Source organism: Chionomys nivalis, chromosome 8, assembly GCF_950005125.1.
Source record: "Chionomys nivalis chromosome 8, mChiNiv1.1, whole genome shotgun sequence".
NCBI lineage: Eukaryota > Metazoa > Chordata > Mammalia > Rodentia > Cricetidae > Chionomys > Chionomys nivalis.
This window is the reverse complement of record NC_080093.1, coordinates 37,885,268-37,912,027: the sequence shown is the minus strand read 5'-3', so window position 1 is coordinate 37,912,027 and position 26,760 is coordinate 37,885,268. Positions and strand designations below refer to the sequence as shown.

At 38.2% G+C, this 26,760-nt stretch overlaps 1 protein-coding gene across 1 annotated transcript; it reads right to left on the bottom strand.

The window, feature by feature from the left end:
• Positions 1–6,317: 6,317 nt before the first annotated feature.
• Anxa1 (annexin A1) lies at positions 6,318–25,658 on the bottom strand. The gene is made up of 13 exons (XM_057778144.1): positions 25,511–25,658; positions 19,677–19,756; positions 19,284–19,392; positions 18,582–18,676; positions 17,742–17,855; positions 16,682–16,772; positions 14,895–14,974; positions 14,046–14,102; positions 12,702–12,795; positions 11,830–11,925; positions 10,897–10,955; positions 7,531–7,653; positions 6,318–6,659 (listed from the first exon to the last, which is right to left on the bottom strand). Exons 2-13 carry the CDS (start codon positions 19,740–19,742, stop codon positions 6,603–6,605), a joined length of 1,041 nt encoding a protein of 346 aa, XP_057634127.1. The 5' UTR covers positions 19,743–19,756; positions 25,511–25,658; the 3' UTR covers positions 6,318–6,602.
• Positions 25,659–26,760: the final 1,102 nt, after the last annotated feature.

Here is a 26,760-nt window from a genome sequence, read left to right as displayed (position 1 = left end):
TCAATGAGAAGAGTATGCAGCACGAATCAAGCATCCAGACAGATGGGAGTACGTTTGTGAAGATGTTCACCTTACAGCTTGTTTTCAGATCTAGAAAGTAGACAGGATGGTAAAAACAAGAAGGCACAACATTATTATGAATGAATTATGTGGAAAGGAGGTCCCTTCGGCTACCAAACCAACAATCCAGACCTGCATTGTTGTCTAACAGGAAAGACTATTTCCATTTGACTGCTTGCTCTTGTGGCTTCCCTCACTATTCCTAGTCCTGTCTTGCTGGCCCAGTCTGTAACAGACAGGATAACATCTTCTTCTTGGACAATTCACCATTTTCAAGTTAATTCGGTTTGGAGCCATATTTAATCATCCTGAAGTCTGCGCTACCTACAATAACAAGATGAATATACAAGACATGATCAATTATACTGGCTAACCCATTATTACAAATAATATGATTATTTATTTCAAAACAGTTTTTCACCCACTTAATTTATTATAAAGGTGTTCTTTTCACTTTCTTCTCAAGTGTCAGTCACTTCAGCACTATTATGTGTAAACTTCACAGAATTCTAAACATCAGAAAGGTATTGTTTTACTAATGTATCCCGGCCAGCAGGATAGGAATGGTAGTCCCTGATAGACCTAGGGAAGAGGAATGGAAGTGCAAGAGACAGGAGAGCTTAGAAAAGAGAGTGACTACCTATGGGTAGCAACTCTCCCATAAGAAGGATAAAGCTAATCCTCAGTGCCCCACCCCTAGCTCATAATACAAAACTCCTAACAAGTGTTTAAAGTCTCTTCTCCATCTTCATGGATGGTTGAAGATGATGATTCGTCTCCAAGCAGCTCTCACATACCTCTGAGCTATGAGGTGTTTGTTATGCCTGTACATCAAACAGAAAATCCCAACCCTAACACCGACTATAGGAACAAGGTATACACTGACATGAGGTATAAGTGAGACTATAAAGCTGATCGTCTTCCTAGTTCTAATCCTGTAGTGGAATTTCTAGTTCTGGTGGTGGATAAGTGCATCCAATATATTTAGTACTGAAAGAGTTAGATTTAACATGGAGCTTCATAGCTTCCACTTCAAATAGGATTTGTAACTATAAATAGATTCATTGAGTTGTATATAGATTTTGGGTCTAGTTAATTTTAGTATGTAGTGGTTTTATTTATTTGCAAGTATTTTATAGTAGGGTTTATGGATTTTCTTAACTTTCTTTTTATTTATTTATTTATTTTTTTGTGGCTTTCACATCATACATCTTAATCCCATTCAAATCCCTGTCCCTTTGTATCTGTCCTCTGCCTTTGCAACCTCCCCCCAAAAAATAAAATAAAATTTAAGAGAAAAGGGGGAAAAACAGGAAAAAAAATCAATCTTGTCATGGAAACTACAGAGTCACGCAGGAAGCCCTTTTATTCATATGTCTTTCCGTGCAAGTGTTCATTGCAAAGAGTCATTGGTCTGGTTCAAGGCCTCTAGTGTCTGTGACACTATCAGTGTTGGACCCTCACTGGGAATCTTCTTGGATATCCTGTTGTTGTGCCATGTAGTGGGGAACCTGCAGCTTTGGGTCTGCAGAACATGGCCCTTCATGTACTACCGCAGATCATAGATGGAATGGATGTTGGTGGTGGGCCAACTCATAACCTGGTTCTGGGCCTGGGTAGGTGCAGGCTTGCTCAGCCTGACAGCTCTCCCCTCTTCTCAGGGTGAGCTCTCCAGCCTTGCTCTGGTTAGTTAATCCCTTGTAACAATGAGCAAGGGGCAGGGCCAGTTCTCCTGCTTTCTTGCCTTCAGGGTCAGCTCTCCCATACCTACACCAGCAGGGTCACTTCTATTGTGGTGATAGAAGAGTTGCATAGTACACAAGCCTCTCTCCCAGGTGCTGCAGCTAGTGAGGAGCAGGCACGGCCAGTTCTCCCACTCTTTTGACCCCAGGGCCAGCTCTTCCACCTTCCGCTGGTGGTGCAGGCCAATGGGCAAGAGAAAGGACCAAATCTCCCATTCTCACAGTCTCAGATTCTGTCCACAGGTGCCTCCACCAGTAGAATTAAATCTGCTGTGCTGCTCAGGAGAGGTTCAGGGCCCACTTTCCCGAGTATGACAGATAAGGGGCCAGGCTAGATCTCTCATGCTCACAGTCTCAGGCTGACTCACTGCACCCCAGTCAATAGCGTCAGCTCTGCTATGCTGCCCAGATGAGGTGCAGGGCCTGCATTCCCAAGTGTTGCAGCTGGTAAAGGGATTGGTCAGTTCCCTTGCCACATGGGTATGGTAGGTTGAGAGGGAAGGTTGTCTTTCACTCACCCCTACCCCGCCACTACACCACAGATGGGGCAGGCTGGTACCAACTATGCCTCTTTCACTCCCTCAGTACTGGCTTGCCTGTACCCCCATAGATAGAGAGACAACAATGTGGTGGGGGCTTAGAGAGGAATACAGGCCAAATGCTACAGACAGACATCATGGTGGGTTCCTGAAGACACTCCTAGCCTACAGGGTGGGAAGGGAGCCTTTCCTCTTTTCAAATGTTATGTTATTTTTTTTTAAATATTTATTTATTTATTATGTATACAATATTCTGTCTGTGTGTATGCCTGCAGGCCAGAAGAGGGCACCAGACCCCTCTACAGATGGTTGTGAGCCACCATGTGGTTGCTGGGAATTGAACTCAGGACCTTTGGAAGAGCAGGCAATGCTCTTAACCTCTGAGCCATCTCTCCAGCCCCATGTTATGTTATTTTTTAAATAGTTTTGAGAATTTCATATGCAGCTATGTATTTACATCATATCCTCCACTCCAACTCTTCCTATGTCTACCTCTACTCCATAGCAAGTTCATGTCCTCTATTTCTTTATTATTATATTGTTACAAATATATACCGTATATATACACATCTATGTCTACTACTGTGTATCTACTGAATCTATTTAGTGATGCTTGTGTATATGTATATACTAGCAACACGGAACAGTAACAGTGTGTGTGTGTGTGAGTGTGTGTGTCTGTGTGTTTAAGGCTGTTTACTAAGGTTGGAGATCATCTATTAAGGAGATAGCTATGAAACAGATAGATTCTCCCTCTCAGCAGCCTCTGATTGCCTGTATCTAAGAACAGAATCCATGAAATTTCCTACATTTTTGTAGTCATGTCAACTGGAGTTATCTAAATGTAGTTCTTCTTTAGGCAACTATATCATTGAGATGTTGTGAGTACTGCTTCTATGTCACATATGAAAAACCAAAAATCTCAAATCTGGCTTCCCAGTCCTGTAGCTCTTGTGATCTTTCTCCTCCCTGTTTTGTAAGGTTCCCTTGAGTCTTGGGGATACAGTGTGCATTGTGGATGTATCATTTGGAACTGGACTCTCAACGGCCACTTATTCTGTTCATGTTAACAAGTCATGGATTTCTAAAATATCTACTTGTGATTCATAAGTAAGCTTATAGCACATTATGCATCACTATGGCTTTTTACAGATTCCTTACTGTTACTTATCTCCTCTTCCTCCACCTCCTTTATTATACTCCATCCTCTCCATTGATGTCCCCTAATTTTTACTATATCTACCTCCATAACACCTGTTTTCTATATCACCCTTACTTGACTACCCCCTCCTCTTTCTCCATGGGGTATTTTTACTTTGTGGTTTCTGTGTTTACTCCTGGTTATACACTCAAATCTCAAGATTAGAAGCTAGGATCATCAAATAAGAAAAAAAAACATAGAGCATTTGTCTTTCTGAGTCTTTGTTGCTTCACCCAGTACATTTCCCAGTTCTATTCATTTATCTATAAATGTCATGATTTCATTTTTCTTACATCTGTCTTGTTATTTTTCTATTGCAGTGACTCAACACCATGACCAAGACAACTTGTGAAAGAAAGCATTTAATTTGGGGTTCACAGACACAAGAGGTTAGAGTCCATGACCAACAGGGCAGGGACCATGACAACAGGCAAAACAACATGGCACTGGAGCAGTACACCAGATAGGCAAAGGGAGAGAACTGGGAAGGGAATGGGATTTAAAATTATCAAAGTCACCCAATACTCACCTCTTGTAACAAGGCTAGCCCTCTAATTCTTCCCAAATATTCCACCAACTGAGGACCAAGTATTCAAACATGTGAGCTTATGGTGGGCTTTCTCATTAAAATCACCGCAGCATCACAAGAGAATGACATTGTGTTCATCTGCCACATTTTCATTTTCCATCCATCAATTGAAGACTTTAGGTTTTCATTTTCTATTTATTGTAAACAGAACAGCAATGAACACAGCTGTGCAAGTATCTGTATTAGGGTGTTGAGGCCTTGGAGCATACACTAGTGAGTGAAATAGCTGAGTTATAATGAATCTACTTTTAATTTTTGAGAATTCTTTATAGTGTTTTCCACAGTAGTTGGGTCAGTTTCAATTTTACCTATAATGCCTTATGACCACTTATTCTGTGAATCCATGCCAGGACTTGCTATTATTTTATGTTATTTTATTTTGGTCATTATCATTCATGCAACGTCAATGCAATTTTGATTTTGATTTTTTTCAAATTTACATTTGCTTTATGAAAATGCACTGCATTCTCTTCATATTAACAGTGCTAAAATTGTTAATTATTATAGCAAAAAGTGCTATTGCCATGACGAATGCTTTATAATTCTTAGATGTCATAAATAGACATCATATACTTTCAAAGTTGTTTTAATTTCCTTCCCCCAATAGTTGATTATATAAAACAATTTTATGAAAAATTTTTTCAATACAATCTTTTCTGATTTTACATAGCATTACCAGTTCCCACTCCTTCCCCTCCTTCTATTTCACCCTTCCCCCCCCACCCCACTTCCCATCCAGTCCTCAGAATGAATAAAGCTTTCCATGGGAAGTCAACAAAGCCTGACACATCACTTCCAGGGCAGGACCAAGGCCTTTCCCTCTATATCTAGGCTGAACAAGGTATCCCTCCAAAGAAAATGTACACCAAGATTCCAGTTCAAGCACTAGGGATAAATCCTGGTCCCACTGCCAGTGGCCTCACAGTTTGCCCAAGCCTCACAACTGTCCTGTACATGTTTTGTAGCCATTTTTATTTCTTCTTTTCATCTCTCCACTCAGATCTGTATTCCAGTTTCTCACTGAATAATTTTCTTTCTAAATGATTTATCTTGGAGTTCTTTGTATATTTTATAGCTAAATCTTCTATTAGTTATATATCTGGCAAATATTCTCTCTGTCTCTATGATCTTCCTCTCCATTTGATTGTTTCATTTGCTGTATAAAAACTTCTTATCTTCCTGTGGTTCCACCTGCCAATGGTTCTCCCTTAATTCCTGAGCAAATAAAGCCCCGAGACCATTTTTTCTGTACCCACACTTTATAGAGCGGTGTCTATATTTTCCTCTAGCAGTCTCAGTATGTCAGGCTTGACATGATGTCTTTTGATCCATGTGAAGCTCATGTTGCTTAGTGTGCTAGATACAAGTCTAGTCCACCCATTCATATTTGAATTAACCAGTTGTACCAGTCCTATTTCTTAAAGATTTTGTCTTTCCTGCAGTGTGTATTTTTGGCATCTTCCTCAAATACTAGATATCTGTAATTGTGTGGACTCATAATTAGAGGCTACATTTTGTATCATTGATTTACAAGTATATTTTTATGTCAATGCAATGATGCTTTAATATCATAGATCTGTGACATAGCTTGAAATCTGGTATAGTAATCCTTCCAGACTTTTTCTTATTGCTTAGGGGTGTTTTGTCTATCCTGGGTTATTATGTGCTTCCATATGTGTTATATTTCTTTTATATTTCTACAAAGAAAGGAATGGAGATTTTGATTTGAGTTTGCTTTTGCTAGAAGGGCCATTTTCACAATATTACTTCTACTAATCCTTGAGCATAACGAAGTCTTTTCTCCTTCTAGTGTATTATTCTTCGATCCCTTTCTCCAGAGATTTAAAACTTGCATGTGGATATCTTTTAGTATCTAGTTAGAATTATTCTTAGTTTTTAGATGTTATCGTTGATTGGACTGTTTCCACAATGTTGTCCTCAGCATGCTTGATATTGGTATTCAGAAAAGCACTGCTTTTTTGTAAGTTGATTTTGTATCCTATTACTTTGAGGAAATTGTTGGTTATTTGGAGAAGCTGTCTTGTAGAACTTTGTGATTTCATGCCTAAAACCATCTTCAAATAGGGAAAACTGACTTTTCTTCTTTGCCTAACTAGTCATTTGCTCACACACACACATACACACACAAAAAGAGAAAATCAAAATATAAGAGCCAATAACACCAATTGTCTTATAAAATTATTTTATTTTAGTTTACATAAACTTATTTCTCAGGAACGCTAACAAAGTAATTTGCTTACAGGGATTTATAATTTGGAATAACAATAACTAATAAAACATTTCTCTATTATACTAAGGTATGATATAAAACTTATTCCTAGGCTACATTATTCAAAGTGGGCAATTAGATTTTATCTGCTAAAGCAACTATCTACGTAAGCCTATGTGGTAGAGGAAAAGCAGCAGCTAAGAGACGCTTGTATCACAGTGCTGCAGAGCTGCAGGGACATCTAGTTTCCGCCACACAGAGCCACCAAGATTTTTTCATAGTCTCCTTTGGTTTCATCCTGTTGGTTAAAAAAGAGAGATTGTGTCACACGATGCAAAATCATGACGAATAAAAGCTATTTTAATTGAAAAGAATGATAATTGTAGAGTCAGGTGCAAAGCAGGTCATACTTCACAGTGTGTGGTAGAGCTCTGTTCAAGAGAATCTAAATTAAACTTTCTGAAGAGGAGAATCAAAAGGTTTGAAGAATAAAGTCGACTCTGAAATATTGTTGTGTATTAGGACAACTATTTCTAAGAATTTATATACCATATAATCAATAGAAGTATGTTATAATCTGAAACTCTACATAAGAATATCTGAATCACTCAAAAAAGAGTGAAAACTACAGTCTATAATTTTCTCATTTGTTCTTCAAACATCTTAATTGTCAAATGCAAATAATGTGAATTTAAATAATTATCATCCAATAGGATCATCCCCCTTGACTTCTTGTTCTGTGTTATCTTCCAACATTCTAATAATATGACTTGAACATATATTTTTAAACATTTTACATAGAAAAATATTTAGCAATAAGTAAAACACTAGAAATTAATTTTAATACTAAGCTTTTACTTCTTCAGTTTTAACTATAAAATAAATCACTATATGTATCAATACTTCTAAGAGCTCTGAATTATTTCAGGACTGCTTATGCACAAAGACTAACCGTTTTTCTGTGCTTCAAAAACACAGCTGGTTCTTTGATAGACTAGACTTAATTACGTGAAGCTTAATTTCTTTACGAATCATTCACCCTAAGAAGCCGAGTCAGTCTTATATATGCAATGCACATCTGCAGCACAGCACATCAGCCCTCCTTTTGGAAAATATTGCACAAAGAACTTTCTTTTATGGAGGTGCCATTATCGAAAAGTCAAACATACCAGGATGGCTTGGCAGAGAGAGATTCCATACTTCTTCTGGTAAAATGCTTTGATATCATTCATGTCGATTTCAGAACGGGAGACCATAATCCTGATCAACGCCTTATGGCGAGTTCCAGCTCCCTGTGCAGACAAACCACGATTTCATTACATTCAGGAAATCTCTCATCGAAGACCGTATTTTCAAAAGAAGTCCCATTTATGCTTTCCACACATGTTGCATAGAGAAAATCAACCCTTTATGCTCTTCTTTTCTCCCTCCCCTCCCATTGTGTAGATCTTTCTCTATAACACACACACACACACACACACATGCACACTCTCACACACACACGGGGGGGGCGTGGCAATGAAAGAAGAAACCAGGAGTAATATTAGCAAATAATATAAAGAGTTTCTACAGCTTTCTAACTGGCTTTCCATCATCCAGTCTTCTCTGTATCTGAACTACCCAATAATGTAAGTGTAGCAAGATTTGTAATTGGTCCTGATACTAACTCAGAGTCAGATTTTAGGGGGTGAAAGCTGAAAGATCAGAGAAGCAGGGCAGCCACCCACTAGTTCTTACCTCTCTCTACAAAATCCCCAGACCAAATGGGATATGCTGTCTCTACAAGTTGTCAGACTGAATGTCATCTCTAAGAAACCTCAGAGAGAATCCTGAATTTCTGTCTTCTACCACCTCGTGTTCCTCTCAACCCAGCCTTATCACTTCCTGTCTCCACCTCTCTAGTGCTAGAATCAAAGGTATGAGCCACCTCCTTTGGGCTCTGTTTCTTGTTTAGATTGATTTAATCTGGTGTATTACAGGGTGGCCATGAACTCACAGAGATCTATCTGCCTCTGTCTCCCAAGTGCTCAGATTAAAGGTGCATGCTACCATTGCCTGGCCTCTATAGCTAACTAGTGTGGCAGGCTCTTCACTCTGATGCTCAGGCAAGTTTTATTTGTTAAAGCACAACCAAAATAACACTACAGCAAAGAGTTGTTGCTTTTCTCTAAAATCATAAATTAATGGAGGAGGGTCATCTTTCTATCTGTTGCTTTCATTGGTTAATTAATAAAGAAACTGCCTAGGCCCATTTGATAGGCCAACCTTTAGGTGGGGAGAGTAAACAGAACAGAATGCTGGGAGAAAAAAGCCGAGTCAGGGAGTCGCCATGATTCTCTCACTCCAGACAGATACAGGTTAAGATCTTTCCTGGTAAGCCAGCTCGTGGTGCTACACAAAATATTAAAAATGGGTTAATCAAAGATGTAAAAATTAGCCAATAAGAGGCTAGAACTAATGGGCCAGGCAGTGTTTAAAAGAATACAATTTCCATGTAATTATTTTGGGTAAAGCTAGCCGGGTGGTGGGACGCAGCCTGCCGCAGCTCCTATTACAACAGAGTGGCGCTCCAACGTGATGGACTAAATCCACTTAAAAACCTGAGAGGGCTTAAAAAAGGGTCGGGGGGAAGAGTTTAATGCAGCTTTTTGCTGCTTGAGGGTGGCTTTGCAGCCGCTCCTATTACAACAATAAATCTAATTTATCTGTTATAACTGTTTCAGCACTCACCCATTTCTCCTACAATGAACCAACTATCTTCTCAGGGCAAACAATGCCCTTCATTGGTGTGGGACGTCCTTTTGTCTATGTGTTGCTTTTATTGGTTAATGAATAAAGCTGTTTTGACCAGTGGCTTTGCAGAACAGATCTAGGTGGGAAAACTAAACTTAAATCTGAGAGAAAGAAGGCAGAGTCAATGAGAAGCCATGCAGCCACCACAGGAGACAGACGCCTCTACCAGAGCCTGCTGAAACTTTGTCGGTAGGCCATGACCTTGTGGTGATACACAGATTAATGGAGATGTATTAGTTTAGGATATAAGAGCTAGCTAGAAATACGCTTAAGTAATTGACCAAGCAGTGTTTTATTTATTTATTTATTTATTTATTTATTTATTTATTTATTTTTTTGAGACAGGGTTTCTCTGTGGTTTTGGAGCCTGTCCTGGAACTAGCTCTTGTAGACCAGGCTGGTCTCAAACTCACAGAGATCTGCCTGCCTCTGCCTCCCAAGTGCTGGGATTAAAGACTTGTGCCACCCACTGCCAGGCCCCAAGCAGTGTTTTAATTAATACAGTATTGTGTAATTATTTCGGGTCTGAGCAGCCGGGAATGAACGAGCAGCTTCTGACTACACTTCATAATTCTATAGCCATTTGGCTGTCAACCTAATCATACCTGCTGTCTTGAAAAAACTGGTTCTGTTCTCAATTCCAAGTGTATGCTGCTCTCCTCTCTTGAGTCAGCCCTGCTTCATTTTCCTATCTCTTCTTCCTTCATGCTCATCTACTTACACCCTACTCTTTCTTAAATCTCAAGTTTTTATGTTTTTTATTATATTTTATTATTTATTTATTATATTGATCTCTGTATGTACACTCAAAGGTATATTTATGGATGTACATGATACAGTGTTCATGAGGAAATCAGAGAACAACTTTCAAGGAGTTGGTTCTCTCCTTCAACCATGTGGGTCCCAGGGATTGAATTCAGGTCATCAGGCTTGAAACCAAATACTTTAATCTGCTGAGTCATTTCATTGGCCCAGAGTTAAGGTTTTAGATTAGATCAGAGAAAGTTATATTGATTCCTGAAGTTTTGGGTATATGTTCTTTTTTCATATCATACAGAGAGGCAATTAATTAATATTCAACTAGACCTATTGTGCCTGTCTTGATTGAGAATCATTGGAAACATGTTTATCATTTTACAGAACTTCCTCAATATTATTTCAGTTGTTAGCTCTTTTCATGCCCCCCTCATTCCCTTGAGCTTTATTATGTGTAGGTTACAAAGGAAGGATCACTTCATAACCATTGTCTTGAGATCTCAAAAAGTAAGTGCTGGGGCAAACTCCTTGCTGAGTAATAAAGTAACAGTGATATTTCAAATGCATATCAATACCGCCTTCTTTTTCTCTAAATATGGAATGACATTTTAAAAGATCACTATTAGTCTGTGGCAAGAAGCATAATTAAAAAGGCAAAACCATAAAGCTCACAACCTTGGTTGAAGTAGGTTATTAAAGCAACACACTAAAAGGGGGGATGCACCACTCTTTTTCTGGTGACTCAGGTTTCAAGCAAATTATAAATCACCTATAAACGTCTTGCTAGCTCACCTCATATAATCACTTTTACATTTACCTTTTAAAGAATGCACAAATCCAGCAAGTTTATTCTAATACACGTTTCCCCTCAAACTGCATAAGGCATAGTTTTAAAGTTATATATTATGATTTTCAAGAAACATTAGGCTCTGTGCTCTCCTATCTACAGATATTTGTCCTCTAAGTAAAGTGTGTAAGAACAGTACCTTCATGGCTTCATAAAGTTTCTCAGCAAAGAAAGCTGGGGGGCTGGTGGCACATTTCACTGTAAGAGATGCAAATTTCGCTTGAAGAATTCATCGCAAAATAAAGATACACACTGAATAAATAGGAAATAACTTTGCCAAAAATAGTTCTAGCCCTCCTGCCTAATATAGGATGTTTAGTTTATTAGAAGACAGAGTCACTTTCTACAGGGTGGTTATCAGCAGTTTTTCCCCTGTCAATATTCAGTAGTGATCTACCCTGAATATATATCCTCTCTGTGGGTATGGGGAAACCAGTGTAAGGGCCAGGCACACAAATACCTGATTCGTGTTGTATACAAACATTTGTCAAGGCAGCAAAGCAGCAGAATGAATATAAAGCCGCTGATATGGATGGAATAATAGCACATTTGTAGGGGTCTTTTCTTTATCTTGCTATTCAAAGTGGGATCTGCTGACAGCAGGACTGATATACATCAGAGCTCCTTAGACATTCAGATCCCTAGGCTGAAGAATCAGACTGTCCCTAAGAGACATGTAAAAGGTTCAGATTTTCAGAAGTTTACCCAGATCTACTAGATTAGATCATGCAGGACTTGCTCAAGACTGAATACATGGTTACCCCAAGACTTGAATGTGCTGCTCTTGATAAGCATCTGTATTGACCCAGGTAGTATGGCCTGCTTGATGCATTGCTTTATAAACAGGAGCTCAAAAATATATTCTGCATCTGCATATCTTGAAAATCTGCTGCATTAAAAAGGCCTTCCTATTTCTTCATCTGTCTTACAGACTGCATCATTCTGAACATAGATGTATAGACGTATTATATTTACAGGGGTTTTGGCTTATATATTATTTTTGTACAAGGCAGCAAAGAAATGTAAGTGTACAAGTTCAAGTCAGGGCTCTACCTATGCAACTTATACATACCAATGGCCGTGAGGCACTTCTCAATGTCACCCTTCATTTCGAGATCCAGAACTTTGTTCATATCATGGTCACTGTACTTTCTGTAATTCTGAAACACTGAAGAGGAAATTGAAGTTAAGATATCTTCAAAGCAGCCTGTCTTCTAAGAAACTCTAGCAAAATCAGGGTAATTGATTCAAGGAATCACTTGGGTACACCGAACTTCGGCGACATTTTAAAGGCTAATTGCATGACTCCACATAATATGTCTACTCCATCTTCATATTGCAAGTGTCAACCATTATCAGAAGTGACAGGTGATTAACGACTTTACTACTTTCACAGCAGAATTAATAGTTTTTTCCATTCTAACCTCAGCGCAGCAAACTGAGTTTGTTTAATATAGGAACTTGACTTGTTGGTATACAGTAATGAACCTTATATTACCCTTTTACACTCTCCCTTCCCAAAGATTCAGACCCTAAGTCTTAACTCTGAATCTTTAGAAATTTGGGAATTTTCTTTTGCTCTCTCTTATTTCTGGGCCGTCTGCATATTCTTTCCTTCATTTAGACCCTAGAGAGGTTTTTGTATCTTTTTTTCTATCATTTGTTATATTTTATTCATATCTCTTGTCATAACTACTCTAAAACTTCAAAAGAATAGAAATGGTGAAAATAAAGGATGTTACCCACTTGAAAATCACAAAGTATGTTCTCAGTGTCGTGAACAGTGGCTGTTCAAAGCTGACAAACAGGCATACAGCAGTTGAGTGGTCAGCATCACTACATCCATTTGATATGGAAAGACCTCTTTCCTTCCTCCCACTGGTCTTCCCAAAGGAACATTTTATCTCCCATAAACACATTCAAGAAAAACTAATTTCTTGTTACCTCTGCGAAGATGAGGATAGCTTCTAGTAGTCAAAATTGTGACAAACACATTTGTATCTGTCCCCTTTCTCCTTTCTCCAGCTTCATACAAAGCCTGTCAAAAATCAATAAGTAAGCATGTGACTATATACTGAAATAAAAAACACACAAAAATGTTATATTTAACAAGGGCTATATAACCATTTATGCTGTACTTAATAAATCAGAGTAGGTATCATTGAAATTGGCCCTTCTTGAGAGTGAGAACAATAAGGTCTTGCATTTTCCCCCTCTATGTACACATTTATTAGCTACTGAAGGATGTGCAATTTTGATGCTATGATTTCTGTACAAAAATTTCAACTGCAAAATTTGAAAGTTGTACAATCTTAGGAAACAATTTAAATACAATTCTTCCTCCTTTGCAAATGAAAATAATAACCTGCCTTTTTGCTACAAATATGTTCTACTGACTCTAAAACATTTTCCTCCCTTCCCCCTCCCTCTCTCCTTCCCTCCCTCCCTTCCCCCTCCCTCTCTCCTTCCCTCCCTCCCTCCCTTCCTTCCTTTCTTATTTTGTTTTCTAGATAGGGTATCTATACATACCCTTGGCTGTTCTGGAACTTGCTCTGTAGATCAGGCTAGCCTTAAACTCAGTGTTTGCCTGCCTCTGCCTCCCAAGTGCTAGGATTAAAGGCTTGCACCACCACTACCCACCTTAAACTATTAATTTCTATGTAATCATTCACCATACTAATCATGCAGTTTCTATAAATATATATCAGGGAGCCCTAATAGTCTGAAAATGGAAAGCATGTTCACAAAAATAAGAGTAAGAGTAATTTTTATTATAGACAATTATATATCATTATTGTTTTTGATATGTTTGCACAATTTCTATTAAAATAGAATGTTCAATGTGTTTCTTGATTTAACTTTATTCAGTAATAAATTCCTTTCCCAGCTGAGCATGATGGTGAATGCCTCTAGTCCCAGCAAATTGAGAGACAGAGAAAAGAGAATCTCAAATAGGTAACAACTTGTTACCTCCAAGGGGTTGGGCTTGCATATAGTTATATTTTTATATTTTAAAGTCAAAATTTGGAATGTTCTCAGTCTAACAGTTTTTGGGAAAGACAGACAAATTCTCGCTGTTTTTTTAGTCATCTCTGACTTTCTAAACAATGAAATAAATTAGAAACATAAAGACTATGCATTCCATTCCTGGCCTACAAAACTCTATGTTTAATGAAATGAACACTAAGAAACCATTGGCTTCTCACAAGACCTGAGATCTACTTCCAGACAGAAGGAATAAGAAGGTAGGGAGGTTTGCTTCCGTGATATTATCTCCCTCTTGCTTACCCTGGCATCTGTGTCAGCCAAATCCTGATTCACTCCTAGATCATCACAGCGGTCACCCTGAAAAATGTCCCAACATATTGTAAGTTTTTCTATAGGATGTAATGATACATTTAATTCTCTTAAAATCAGACATAATTTTTGAGGAAAAAATAGTGAAAACAGTATCTATCATTTCAGCAGTGCCGCTCTGAGGAACATAAGCAAGACAGAACAAAGCAAGTTGGCATGACCTCACTTAGATGTGCTTCCTAAAACACCCAAACCCATGGATGCAGACTATACATTGTTGATGACCAGAGATGGCGGGGTGGGACTGGATTCGAGGATGCTAATGGAAGGGCAGTCTCTAATAGACACGAGGAGTACATTGTGGTATTACTACACAGTAAGATGAACATAATCAAAGCAGAGCGGGTATTTTTTAATGACCAGAAGATAAGCTTCAAATATCTCACCTGAAAAAGTAGTAGAGAGTGGATTATGAAATTTTTATATCGTTAATTCTACATCTTGCCTCAAAGTAATGTGTTAGAGTTTGTTGACTCCCCAGGGGAAGCCTTACCCTCTCTGAGGAGTGAATGGAGGTGGAATGGAGGAAGGTGGAGGAAGCGGGAGGAGGGGAGGGGGTAGAAACTGGGATTGGTGTGTAAAATGAGAAAAGATGGCTTAAAATTAATTAATTAAAAAATACAAATATATCAAAATATCACATTATTTCCTCAAATACGTACAAGTATTATTCATCAACTAGGTGGTATTATTTTTAAAGGAAAGAGTTTCTCCTTCTTTGAAAACACTCACAAATCTAAATTTTTATTATTTATAGTAGCAAAGATATCTAAGTTATACCTTGGCAAGAGAAAGCAAGGCCTTCCGAAAGTCTCCAGATGTATCTGAAGTGATGTCTTTGGCCAGATCTCTCTTTAGCTCTATGAGATGAGAACATAAATGTTTTCAGTAAACTATTGGAAAAAATCATGATTTCTGTATTCACTGATAGTTTACATGGTTGAATGATTTGTGTAACATATCTTAAAATATTTTTATGAAAATGGATAAACTTGTGCAGCTGAAATGTTAGGCTATAAAATAATTTCCTATAGATTGATGGAAGGAAACTGAGAAATACTGTGCATGAAAATTGAGTCATACTAGCTAACAAGAAGGAATTGTTTAAACAAGCTTTACCAAATCATTTTGAAATATTTGAAAATTTAATCATTAGAATGGATAGAACAGTATTTAAAAGAAAAAGTACTTGCTTGATCATTGGCTATTTATTTACATTAAATTTATAAATACTCAATATGTTCAATTTCAAGTATGTTGCTTTAATTTAAATCTCATGTCTATAGACATCCATTTGGCTATTTTAAAATATAGTGCTTTAATGGGAAAAATAACTGAATTTGTAGCAAAGTAAAAGTAGCACCTTAAGCTATTTCTGGACTGTATCTTTAGGATCATAGGAAAATGTGGATGTCTTCCTTTGCATTTTATCAAACACATTAATAATTATGTTTCTTTAATTATTTTTACTGAGAAATGATTCTAAGACACTGGTTCTGGAGTAATAATAACAGAAGACGTGGTTGAAAATGGCCCCAATTTGACTCATGTACTAAAATTGAAAACAATGTGCAATGGTGTCCCCTGAGTGCTTGGTAAGAGGGTCAGACATAAGGATGTTTCATGATGTCACATATTAGTTCAACAAAACAAAAAGCCAACAGTTCAGAGGAACTAGAAAATCCCCAGAGATGTACAGCCATCCCCTGTGCAGTGAGGACTGAATCATTTGACTCGAGGCTTCTGTACAATGAGTCACTGAGAGTCTTTCATGCCAAGTATCTATTTAAGCACAGAGAAAGAGGAACTGAATGATTTATGTTTTCAATGGTAAAGTTCCCAGCAAGAGATCAGAAAGATAAATGGAAAGTGGTCTGATCCAAAATATTTATTCTTACTATTTAGTCTTTTCAAAATAAAAGGCACAGTGTAGTTCAGAGCAATAGAAATGTGCTTAAAGCTATGTAAAGTCAATGCTCTGAATCCAGTTCTCTTTGTAACAATTTATGTTCACTAGACCCGGAAGACATTTTCTTTTTTGGGGGGGGGGACATTTTCTAATAAGGTGTAAGCTGCATATGGATTGGGGCTTGTGTTTTCTCACTCCCATCTCATCCTGCATTCCAGGGATATGTATCAACCAGGAAGGGAACACTTTAAAATGTAGACTTTCTAAATCACACAAGAGGTGACCTGGGTATTCTGTCCCTTTAAGAGACAAGCTCCGCCCACTCCCAATCTCTCCCTTCCTTCTCACCTTTCCCATGGAGACAAGCTGGTCTCCTCTGTCTTCTTTCCTCACTCTCTCTGCCTGTTCTCTGTTCTCTCTATCACACTCTCTGCCTCTCTTTCCCTTATTTTTTCCTCTCTCTCTCTCCCTCTTTTTCTCTCTATCTCTTCCTCTCATACCCATTACCCTTATACCCTCACAATACCCCCTGAATAAACTCTATACCCAAGCTCTCTCCACATGGCATATCTGTCTGCCTCATAGTGGAACCTGCCAGGGTCACTCGTGCCATAAATCATAACACTGTCCGACTAAGAACTCAGATATTAGAACTGACCTTCTCTGTAGACTCTGTTAATTTCTCTGATTTCTTTGTTACTTCTTGATGCCAAAATCTCAATGAGAGTGTCTTCATCTGTTCCAAGTCCCTGAATTTAAAGAAAAGAAAATACATTTACATTCTTTCATTCAAAATATCAACTTATTTTGTCCACACAAAGTGTGCTGTAATTTGTCATTTTGTCAATTGTGTTCATATTAAAAAAATCGAATATTGTTCTAAAAAGAAAATAGTTTATGTTTAGTATTTGGTGTAAAGATTTAAAAATGTAGATATTTGATACATGCATTTAAAATTGCATGAAGAACATTAGTTCCAATATTTAATTTTTCATGTATCTGCTAATTTATTCATTAAAATATTAACTTGCTTATTCACTGAATTTGAAGTGATTGACAGTCCTTACTAGATGATGAAGGCCCAGCTATAGTAAATCACAGATTTGTCCTGCACATTTTTTTTTCGGAAAGGAATTTTTCTTAAAGAGTCATTTAGAAAGCTGTGAGAAGGCTCGGTAGTTAAAAGCACTTGTTCAGGTAGAAGACCCAGATTCAATTCCTATCATCAATGTAGTGACTCACAACCATCCATATCTCCAATAATATGATCCTATATAGACCTCTGAGAGTCCCAGACACAGAAAGAGGACATTCTTAGGAATATTTTCTAACATGAGCCGTTCCGCCGGTGCAAAGAAATCCAATTAAAACAAATTAAACCAAATAAAATGTCCATGTTTTACTAAGTAGTAGTGCTCTCGGGTGGCCGAGAGCGAGAGCATGGCAGGGGAGAGAGAAAACAGAGAGCACAGGTAAACGCGGGATCATGTTTTCCTTCTCAGGGAGCCCACTTAAATGCCCTGTGCGAGTGGTCCTGACCCTTCCCTGGGGAGGAGTCAGGACCTGGCATGATGGGATTTGGAGTCCAGACCAAAGCAAATCCCAGGCCGGGAGTCTGGAATGGATGCTTCCGACAGACATATGGACATAAATTCAAGCACAACAATCATACAAATAAAACAAGTCTTAAAAACTGTTGTGGGGGAAAAAGCATTTACCTTCATGGCAGCACGGAGTTCATCTGCATCAAACTGGGCTGGGGTTTTCAGCAGAGCCAGCACAACCTCCTCCAGGTGGCCTGTAAGGGCTTTTCTCAAAGTTTCATCCAGGGGCTGGAAGAACAAAAGGATTAGAGTGAGTTGCCAACAGTCATGCACCTCGTGACATTTCTCACGTTGGTCATTCTCTATAGCTCCCTCATTAAGCGTTGAAAGCATGTGGGATGTTTAGGATGCTGTCTCAATCTTTTAATCTAGAGGAATGAGATGAAATTTGCTGCATCTATAACAAATTTCCTAAGGGACTGTGTTCTCTGTGTTTCTTAGGGGAAAGGAGTCACAAAGTTCAGAACACAAAGTTATTCCATGCTTTTCATTGGACTAACAAGCACTTTAATTTAAAAAGTGATACCACCCAGGATTCTTATTGCACCCAGTTAACAATAATCTACACTTGCTATGAAAAATATCAAGTTCGTTTGCTCATTTTTAGTTGTAGTAAAAGAAACAAACAAACAATTTAAAAAAAAAAAACAGCACTTTAATCAGAACAAATTCTTTGTTTCTCCCACACTAATTTCGATGCTTATTTTCCTTAAATTGATGGCTTACCTACAACACAAAACATCACCTCTGGAAAACTTTGCAGCTAATTGGTCAGTGTGTGAACCAAATTTGCTAAAAGTCATCCTGTTGCAAGGAAGGAGACAAATACTGAGATTTCTGTCTTGGTGATAATGGGTCAAAAGGTTTAAAACGGAAAGAGCTAGGAACTGAGCTTCAGAATTCAATTCCACATAGACATAAGCAAATCAACGTGTGGGTTCACCATTCTCGCACCTTTCCGGTCTCCTGCAAATATGCTGCCTTGATCTGCTGGCGCTGAGCATTGGTTCTCTTGGTAAGAATGTCAATGATGGTCGCTTCATCCACACCTGGAGATAAAGATTTGAGGCTTTAACATCAATTTTCTTAATCACCAACAATTGCCATAAAATGATTTGTTACCAAGCTGGTGGTCAAGGTACAGCATAACAACGTTGAGGAAGAGAATGACATTAGCCTAGAGAATGAATGTCATGGTCCTCAAAAAGCTGAAGAATGTAAGATGGCATCTCATTAATGTGAATAGAAGATGAAGAGTCAATTAGTAGTTTCTGGACGCCAGTGTTCCAGATGCATGCTCAAACCCTAAGTGTGATCACGGGTTCTGATTTAAACACTGCTTTCTACTGGAAACAGGCAGGTAAGGACCTCTATTCCAGCAACAGGGATTTCATCACTGACCAAAATTTCTTAAGCACTGGCAGGAACGTGCCCTTCCTCTTTTGGAGGCAGCGACTGAGTACACAGCACATGTAGGCCTCAAATGGCAATTCTCCTGCCTCAGACACTCTAGTACTGATATAGGTACAGGCTATTATGTAAATTTTTTATGTCCCTAGAGAAAGACATTGTATCACTCAGGTTCATGTCCCAATAATCGTTAAGCAGTTTCTGTGAACTGTTCAAGAGGGAACTCTTCTATGGATGCACACTCACCTTTAACCATGATTGCTTTGTGCAAGGCAGCAACATCCGAGGATGGATTGAAGGATGGGTAGGGGCTCACTGCTGACCCAGGACCACCTTTGGATGATTTTACAGCTTGCTATGTATATGAGAGACATAAATTAATCTCCATTTGTTCATCCGTCTTGATGTCTTTTTTATTTTTATTTTTTAATTTTTGGTTGTTGTTGTTTTCGAGACAGGGTTTTTCTGTAGATTTGGGTCCTGTCCTAGCTCTTGTAGATCAGGCTGACCTCAAACTCACAGAGATCGGCCTGCCTTTGCCTCCCAAGTGCTGGGATTAAAGGCGTGTGCCACCACTGCCCCTGGCCTTTGATGTCTGTTTTAACATGGTAACTACTTCATAATATTTTGACTACTTACAACATATTCTTGTTCTTGGTTGTCAATAAACCAGGCCTGCTTGAGGAATTCTGATACCATTGCCATTTTTGAAGATGTATCTGGAAAGAGAATGGGTAGATACTTTAATACAACAAACCCAACACCCATAAATATTACCTAATACATTGGAGACACTGCAATAGACAGTAAACTAGTTCTTATTTACTATGATTATTCTTCTGAGAATACTAAACTGTGAGGTGTAGATACTTTTTAAGGACTGCTATTACTGTTAAAAAGAAACCCACAGCCTCTACTCAAAAATGGAATGGGGCTGTTTTCTTGGTCTTTACAGCCCTGCCCTCTAAGGACTGTAGCATATAAGCACAGGGTCTCTGATCTAAATTTCCAGACCACCCAGCAGACGCTAAGCACAGAGGGTACAAAGCTTTGATATGGCATCCCTTTGCCTTGGGGGATCTAGAGCTGGTCTGTGTTCTCCTACTGAAAGCAAAAAGGCTAAGGAAATTTCTGAGAACAGTGCTGGTTCAGGTGAGGCTTTACTGATATGAGTTAAAACAAATCTGACAGGAAGTTTCACAGGGGGAAAAAGGAGGAAATTTCATCATATATGAGAAGCAGAGTAAAGTTCACTAGATGGAGAAATGTTGATGGAAGTTGGAACAAAGAATTTAAATGTTGGTCCACAGCTAATAGCAACATTAGTAGGTATGTATTTTGAAAGCAGTGTGATAACATTTTCATTTTAGATGGAGTATCATTTCTGTATCATGGTAAGCATGGTAATGGGCAAAGAGAGAAGAGCAGGACCAGTCAATAGTCAACCTGGCACCTGAGGGATTCATCAGGGCCTGTGCTAAAAGCAGGTCTAGAGAAAACATGCTTACTTTTATAAAGTAAACTAATCTGGAACAATCTGCTGGACTGGATCAACTCAAAACTCTATATATTTCTTTCTCAATAATGTAGATTTCTTTTTTATTCCCCCATTGTTTGGTATAAAACCATTTGAATAAATAACTATCTTCATGTTCTACATGTTTAAACAGTTTAAATATTATTGTTGTATGCCACCCAGAAAAATAAAATAATTGTTTTATGCATTTATTGGTTGTATTAACAAAAATCACTTGGGTAATGAGGCAATATGCCTAACTTTTGGCAAGTATCTTAGAGGATGCTTTTTAAGGTGCCTGTACAGTTTGCAGCTGTGATGTTTGAATTAAATGGAACAAAATCTTTTTAAAATGTTAAGTATGTTAACAGTTAATCTGCTTTCTCCACATACATGATTCCTTTCATCTGAGTTCACATTTTTGGGAACCAGTGTGCAATGTCAACACCTATCTATTTCTCATGCCCTTTGGAGATTTCTTAGTGAATACTTCTGAAAAGATAATCCCTGGGATTTTATTTCATGGAATTTAGCCATAAGAATTATGAAGAATCAAACTCATAAACTGGTCCCTGTCTAGCATGCCCAGACAAAGTATTTCAGTCTGAATTTGCTAGAAGAATGACTAAGTTCCAAGTAACTAACAAGATTCCATACCACAGGGAAATGATAATGCTCAAAAAGGCTGGTTCAGTTACTGTTCCATCGTCTGTATGAAGGACATTCAGCAATGTCCTGTATTCTCTCCCACAACCAACGTATTCGAAGCTGTCCCCCCAGGTAAACTCATGATATGCAATCATGCATGATATTGCACGTCCCGCTGTGGTCGAATCCAGTGCAATTACTGTTGCCACACAGTATTTTACATTGTGACGGCCAAGTTGACACACCTTCAGCTTCACAGTCGTGCTGGCAGTTTCCGCATTCAGAGTTGTTCTCTTGGCCACTACACCCAAGCCTCTAGTAAAATGTAGTCCTCAAAATGAGTGATCTGATCACTTGTTTAAAAAAAAAATCAAATCAGTAATTTCACTGTTTTCAGTTGAGACAGAAAAAAAAATTCTTCAAAACAGAATATAGTAAAATATCAAAAGTGAGTATGAAAGCTAAATACTGATCTTAGGATTTTTATGAAAGTATGGGGCTTTCACAGTTTTTATGCTATTAAAGAGACCTGAGTAGAGCCAACATTCTTTTCGAAAACTGAGAGAGCTTAATGAAATAATGATGACTCCGTTACTTATGTTGTGCAACAGAACAAGAAGCAGTAGGTTGAACAATTTACTTGACAAGAGGGTCCCTAGAAAATACAGCTTTGAACTTCTGTCTTCTGAGCATCTATATTCTAGCCCAATGTGCATGATAGCCCAGAAGGATGGTCCAGAAAAGCAAAGCATCCAGAACAGAATGGTTCTCATGAATGTCAACAGAAGAAAATGGATTCTAAAGTCAGCTCCCACCTTTTAGCAAAGTTTAAAGATGCAAGGGCTGCAAAAGAATGCATGTGTTCCAAAGGAAATTAATGTTATCACAGCCTGTTAAGTGGCAAGATAATAACCTTCATTAACCAGATGACTTACGTAGAGCACACGTCTCAAGTACCACAGGAAGAATGTCAGGCAGATCTGATTTACTTTGCCTGCTCAGCACTTAGATTCCTCATGGACACAAACTTAATTGAATGGGTTCAAAAGAGTTTGTTTCTTCAATTTTATTTTGTTTTACTATAATGTTGTCTCTTCTCAATATATATTTCAATTAGTTACCAATGAGTTTGTAATCCAAGCTAATCTCTAGAATTAAAATGAGCTCATTTGAGGGATAACCCCCTTAGAACATGATACTATCTCACATTGTTTCTACTCAAAAATCTCTTTTATGAATATGCACCACCTATTAATTTCTACTTATATATAGATTAAGTGGGAAACTTCTAAGGATTAGCCTTTTGGTATATGTATATGCACGTAGTCATCTTCAGTTTTCTATCTTTCTGAGTGCTTTGGAAAGTGACTTCCAGAATCTGTGTGGAAAGCAGCTGAGTTTCCTGGTTTGCCAACTCTTCCTGGTTTCAGCATTATTGCTGTATTCATTTCAAAACACAAAATGAAGAAAAGCTCGTTGAGTAACTTACTTAACATAAGACAGTGTCCCTAGGGAAGAGAGCTATGTGGCTTATGTCCTGGTTGTAAGCTAGGACGACCAGATTGCTAATGATATTAGCAATCCCTAGCCATTTCTTGACAAAATAGCTAGTCACCATCTTCATTGTTTTTGTACGTACATGTTGTCCTTTTCAGATAGAAATCCTGCTAATAGTATCAGTAGTCATAATATAAATACATGCTTCTGGCTGCAAAATACTATAAATTACTTTACACTAGTTAACAAAGAGATGAGAACAAGATCAATACTACTTTTAATACTCTTGAGAATCAGATTCATTAATAGAAAATCCATGGAGACTCCGTAGGCTTCACAGCAGCCTGAGGGTGTTGATTTTCACATGCATCTCTCTTATGTGCAGCTGGGCTTTGAATAGGTTTTGTAAGTCCTTCCCACGTGGAGAAGATAATTAGACTGTGCAATGCCCACATGAGAAGATAATTAGACTGTACAATGACATCACTTTAAATAGCCATTTAACAGAAGGTACCTCCTGGATATTTTGCTTCAGGCCTCTGAAGAGGGAATTTCTGTTGCCTGGAATACTCTGACCTCATCTACACAATGTCTTTTGCCTGACTCACTGCTATTTGATGAAGAGTAATTATTGAGTATTTATCACATCTTCATGGTGCCTTCACTGGAACTCAGCATTTCACTACGGAACCTTCCAAAGCATCTTGTCTCTACCTATCCAATAACCTCATGCGATTATACATTATCCTGTCATGTTGTCGTCTGTACCTCTAGTAGTTTTTCCTGAAGGCAGAGCCCATTCATTGTACAAATCCAATACCTCATGAGGCACCTGGAATACTGTGTATTCATAAAAATTATGAATTATTAGTAAATAAACAAATAAGCATCATTGAATAAACAAACAGCACATTGGAAACAGCTACACACATTTAACCAACAAATTTGGCCCAAAACAATAGTATTTTTAAATAGAAGAATCCTGGTGTCATGGACCTTATTTGAAGTTTCTCTACAAAATCTGACTTTACAAAAAGCATGAAACTTAATTTATAAAATGAGAATGCTGAAATAAAGTTTCTAATATCCATTGAAGCTCTGATGCATGTAGCTTATGTTTTACCTAGAATACTAATAGACGAGAACTAGCATAAAGGAAGGAGAAATTAAGTAGGCTGAATATTTGATCTTTCTGACAAATATGTGCAAGCTTGAAGGAAAAAGGTTTGACTTTTAGAATTGCTCATGATTCATCCGCTAAAGATCAGAAAATTCTTTTGTTTTGTTTTGAATTTAAAAATGTAACAAATTGCTAGGCGGTGGTGGCACACGCCTTTAATCCCAGCACTTGGCTGGAGGAGGCAGGCAGATCTCTGTGAGTTCGAGGCCAGCATGGTCTATAGAGCCAGTTCCAGAACTGCCAGGGCTACACAAAGAAATCCTGTCTCAAAAGAGAGTGGAGAGGGAGGTGAGGGAGGGAGGGAAAGTATTTAATAAGCATGTAAATTAAGCTGGTTTCTTAAGAGTGTTGCTATAGTCTTGTCAACATCAATCTCATATTTGGTATCTAAGAGGTGTGGGTGTGTTTCTTGGCCTCTGGTAACCATGTAATTTCTGAGGAAGAAACCATTTCTGAATCAGGAAACCAGCATTTTACCACATATGAATCAGCTGAAACAGGCCTTATCTGTAGCGAGCAAAACACATTCCTCACTCAGTACTGGGGGACATTGATTTCTCAGAATTCACACACTTGTAGATAGACATCTATGGAAAGAAGAAGCACAACTTTCTTAATTGCCTCACAGAATTTGGAAGAAAAGAAATTTTATTAGTGTTTTCAAGAGGGCTAAGAGAAAAGTCCCAGAAGAAAGGTTTTGTAATACGCCAAGTGTGTAGTTAGGGATCGTCCTCTCTTGCTCTTGCAAGGCTCTGCAAGGATGTGTACTTTTAGATCTGCCTTGTGTTTTTCTAGGGCGTTTATATCCTTAGCTTATGTGACCTACAAGATGCCATTAGGAAGGAGAGTTTCTGTGGCCCATCTGGCAGTCAGTGGAATGATTTATCATCTGACATCAGCCAGGAAAAATCTGCTTTCCCCTTAGGTTTTTAAATGTGCACCAGAAAAGCCTGTCTATGACACAGAGATAATAGGGAGGGAGTGTGGCCACACCCTGTTTAAACGAAACGAGTAATAAGCGGACCTTCTTAAACTATGAGTAAACATAACATTCATTCAAAACGTTAATTAAAAGAGGGCATGGGGATGACTTTGACGCTGATATGCATTTAGTTTAATTAAAGAAAAATATTTAGCTACAAGAATCTTCTCTTTTGAAAAAGTCCTTTGCAGTTTGCCACCTCTGATTTCTCTGGGCTCCCACCTCCATCCTGACTCGTGCTCCAGCACTGTACTCACAGAAAACACAAAGCTCTCGAGACAACATGTTCCACAGAGGAGGGAAGAAAAAGCTCCTTTTAAGATTGCCGGAGCAGAAGCACACTTTCTTCCTGTCTCTGGTAACTCAGCAATAAGGCAATAAAGTAAACTTGCCAGAGTTTCAAAACTGCATTTTGCAGATGAGAACGGTAAAACTTTATAATTTTTGATGTCTAAAAGATAAAATCACAGTGTAATTTTTACAGTAAGATTCATTAAATTGTATTCAATTCCACTAGCAGTAACTATAAGCTAGTTCAGCAGTCACACCACTTCTCTCTGAAGCCCCAGGAAAACCAAGCAAGGAGTTCTTACAGAATTTTGTATTTTCTAAACCAAGCAGAACTCTGTAAAACAAAAACTTAGCCTTACCTTTTTATTTTCTTGGCTTCCAAGGAACTGAAGAAAGCCTCTGTTCAGATGGTTTCAGTTTGAAAGTGGAGGGCTGGACTTCTGATTTTATAGGATATGAACGGAGGCCACACCTAGCAACCAGAATTTAGTAACTGGCTGTCTTTTGTTTGAAGAACTGGCTCAGCCCTGGTCAAAACCAAGGAGAAACTAGTCTTGCAAGACTCCTCCCTGAACCGACTCAGTTACAGAACGGAAAAGGGAAAAGGAAGGATGGATTTTCTCCCCCTCTTTCTTCTGTGGTTTTATTCCTCCCAGGAGTGGCAGAATGCATTGGGCTTCAGCTATGTTAAACTCCTTGCTCCGTCCTAAGGAACTGGAACTTCTTTCAAACTAAGCACATTATAGAATAAAAAGCTCATTAACTACAACAGTAGAAGAGAAGAGGAAAAGGGGGAGGACTTGGTGCTAATTTCAGCCATAACACTTACTACTATGTGACCTTGGAAACTTACTTTATTTCTTTGAATTTGTTGCCATTTTTGTATGTAGAAGTTCCATCACTAAGGCTATTCTTACTCTCAAGAACTTGCAGACAGTTGAGATACAAGTTATTTGTGGGTTTTAAAATTATGCTGTAATGAGTACTTTTTATATTTCACCAGCAATGCTCCTGGCCGCCAAACAAGACTTTCGTACTAACATAAATAAGAAATAGGAACAATCTGAAGCTCTAGATTGCTTCGGCATTTTCAATAATCAATGCTAAAAATTTAATTACAATGACATTTAATTAAAATGTTGATATTCGAGGAGAGCCTATTTTCTTAATTTCTGAATAGACTCAAAGTACATAGTTAGAGTATAAGTAGAGCCCAGGTGTAATAGAAAAGTTGAGCAATAAGCAAAGACCTGGAACCGTGAATTGTAAAGCTTAATGGGTGTCGGGAAAATCCCTACCTGATGTATGGAAGGGAATTTTTTCCAGGCTCCTCAACAGTGATTCATTTCATTCTTCACACAACCGTAAAATAGTATCTGCCCTTCCTCTGAACTTTGCCCAGTAAGGTTTTGCTTGCATGGTAGTTTTATATTTTGTCATTTTTTCTTTTCCTCACAGGCCTCTTGGGTGATTTTGCATTTCGTGCTCATAAAAGTCAGTGAATAGTTACTGGATGGTAGCTCGTCACTAACGTGCTTGTCACATGAACATGATGAACTGAGATTGATCCCAGAAGCTAAATCTAAAAACCTGGCATAATGGCACGACT

What these genes read in the sequence shown, in the direction of transcription:
- Anxa1 (XM_057778144.1), bottom strand. Translation starts at nt 19,742, where the DNA reads ATGGCAATGGTATCAGAATTCCTCAAGCAGGCCTGGTTTATTGACAAC. An exon ending in TAACAGAGTCTACAGAGAAG is followed by an intron (nt 14,975 to 16,681) that starts GTCAGTTCTAAT and finishes CTCATCTCATAG; the next exon opens with AGCTAAAGAGAGATCTGGCC. An exon ending in CCTTGCTTTCTCTTGCCAAG is followed by an intron (nt 14,103 to 14,894) that starts GTATAACTTAGA and finishes GACATTTTTCAG; the next exon opens with GGTGACCGCTGTGATGATCT.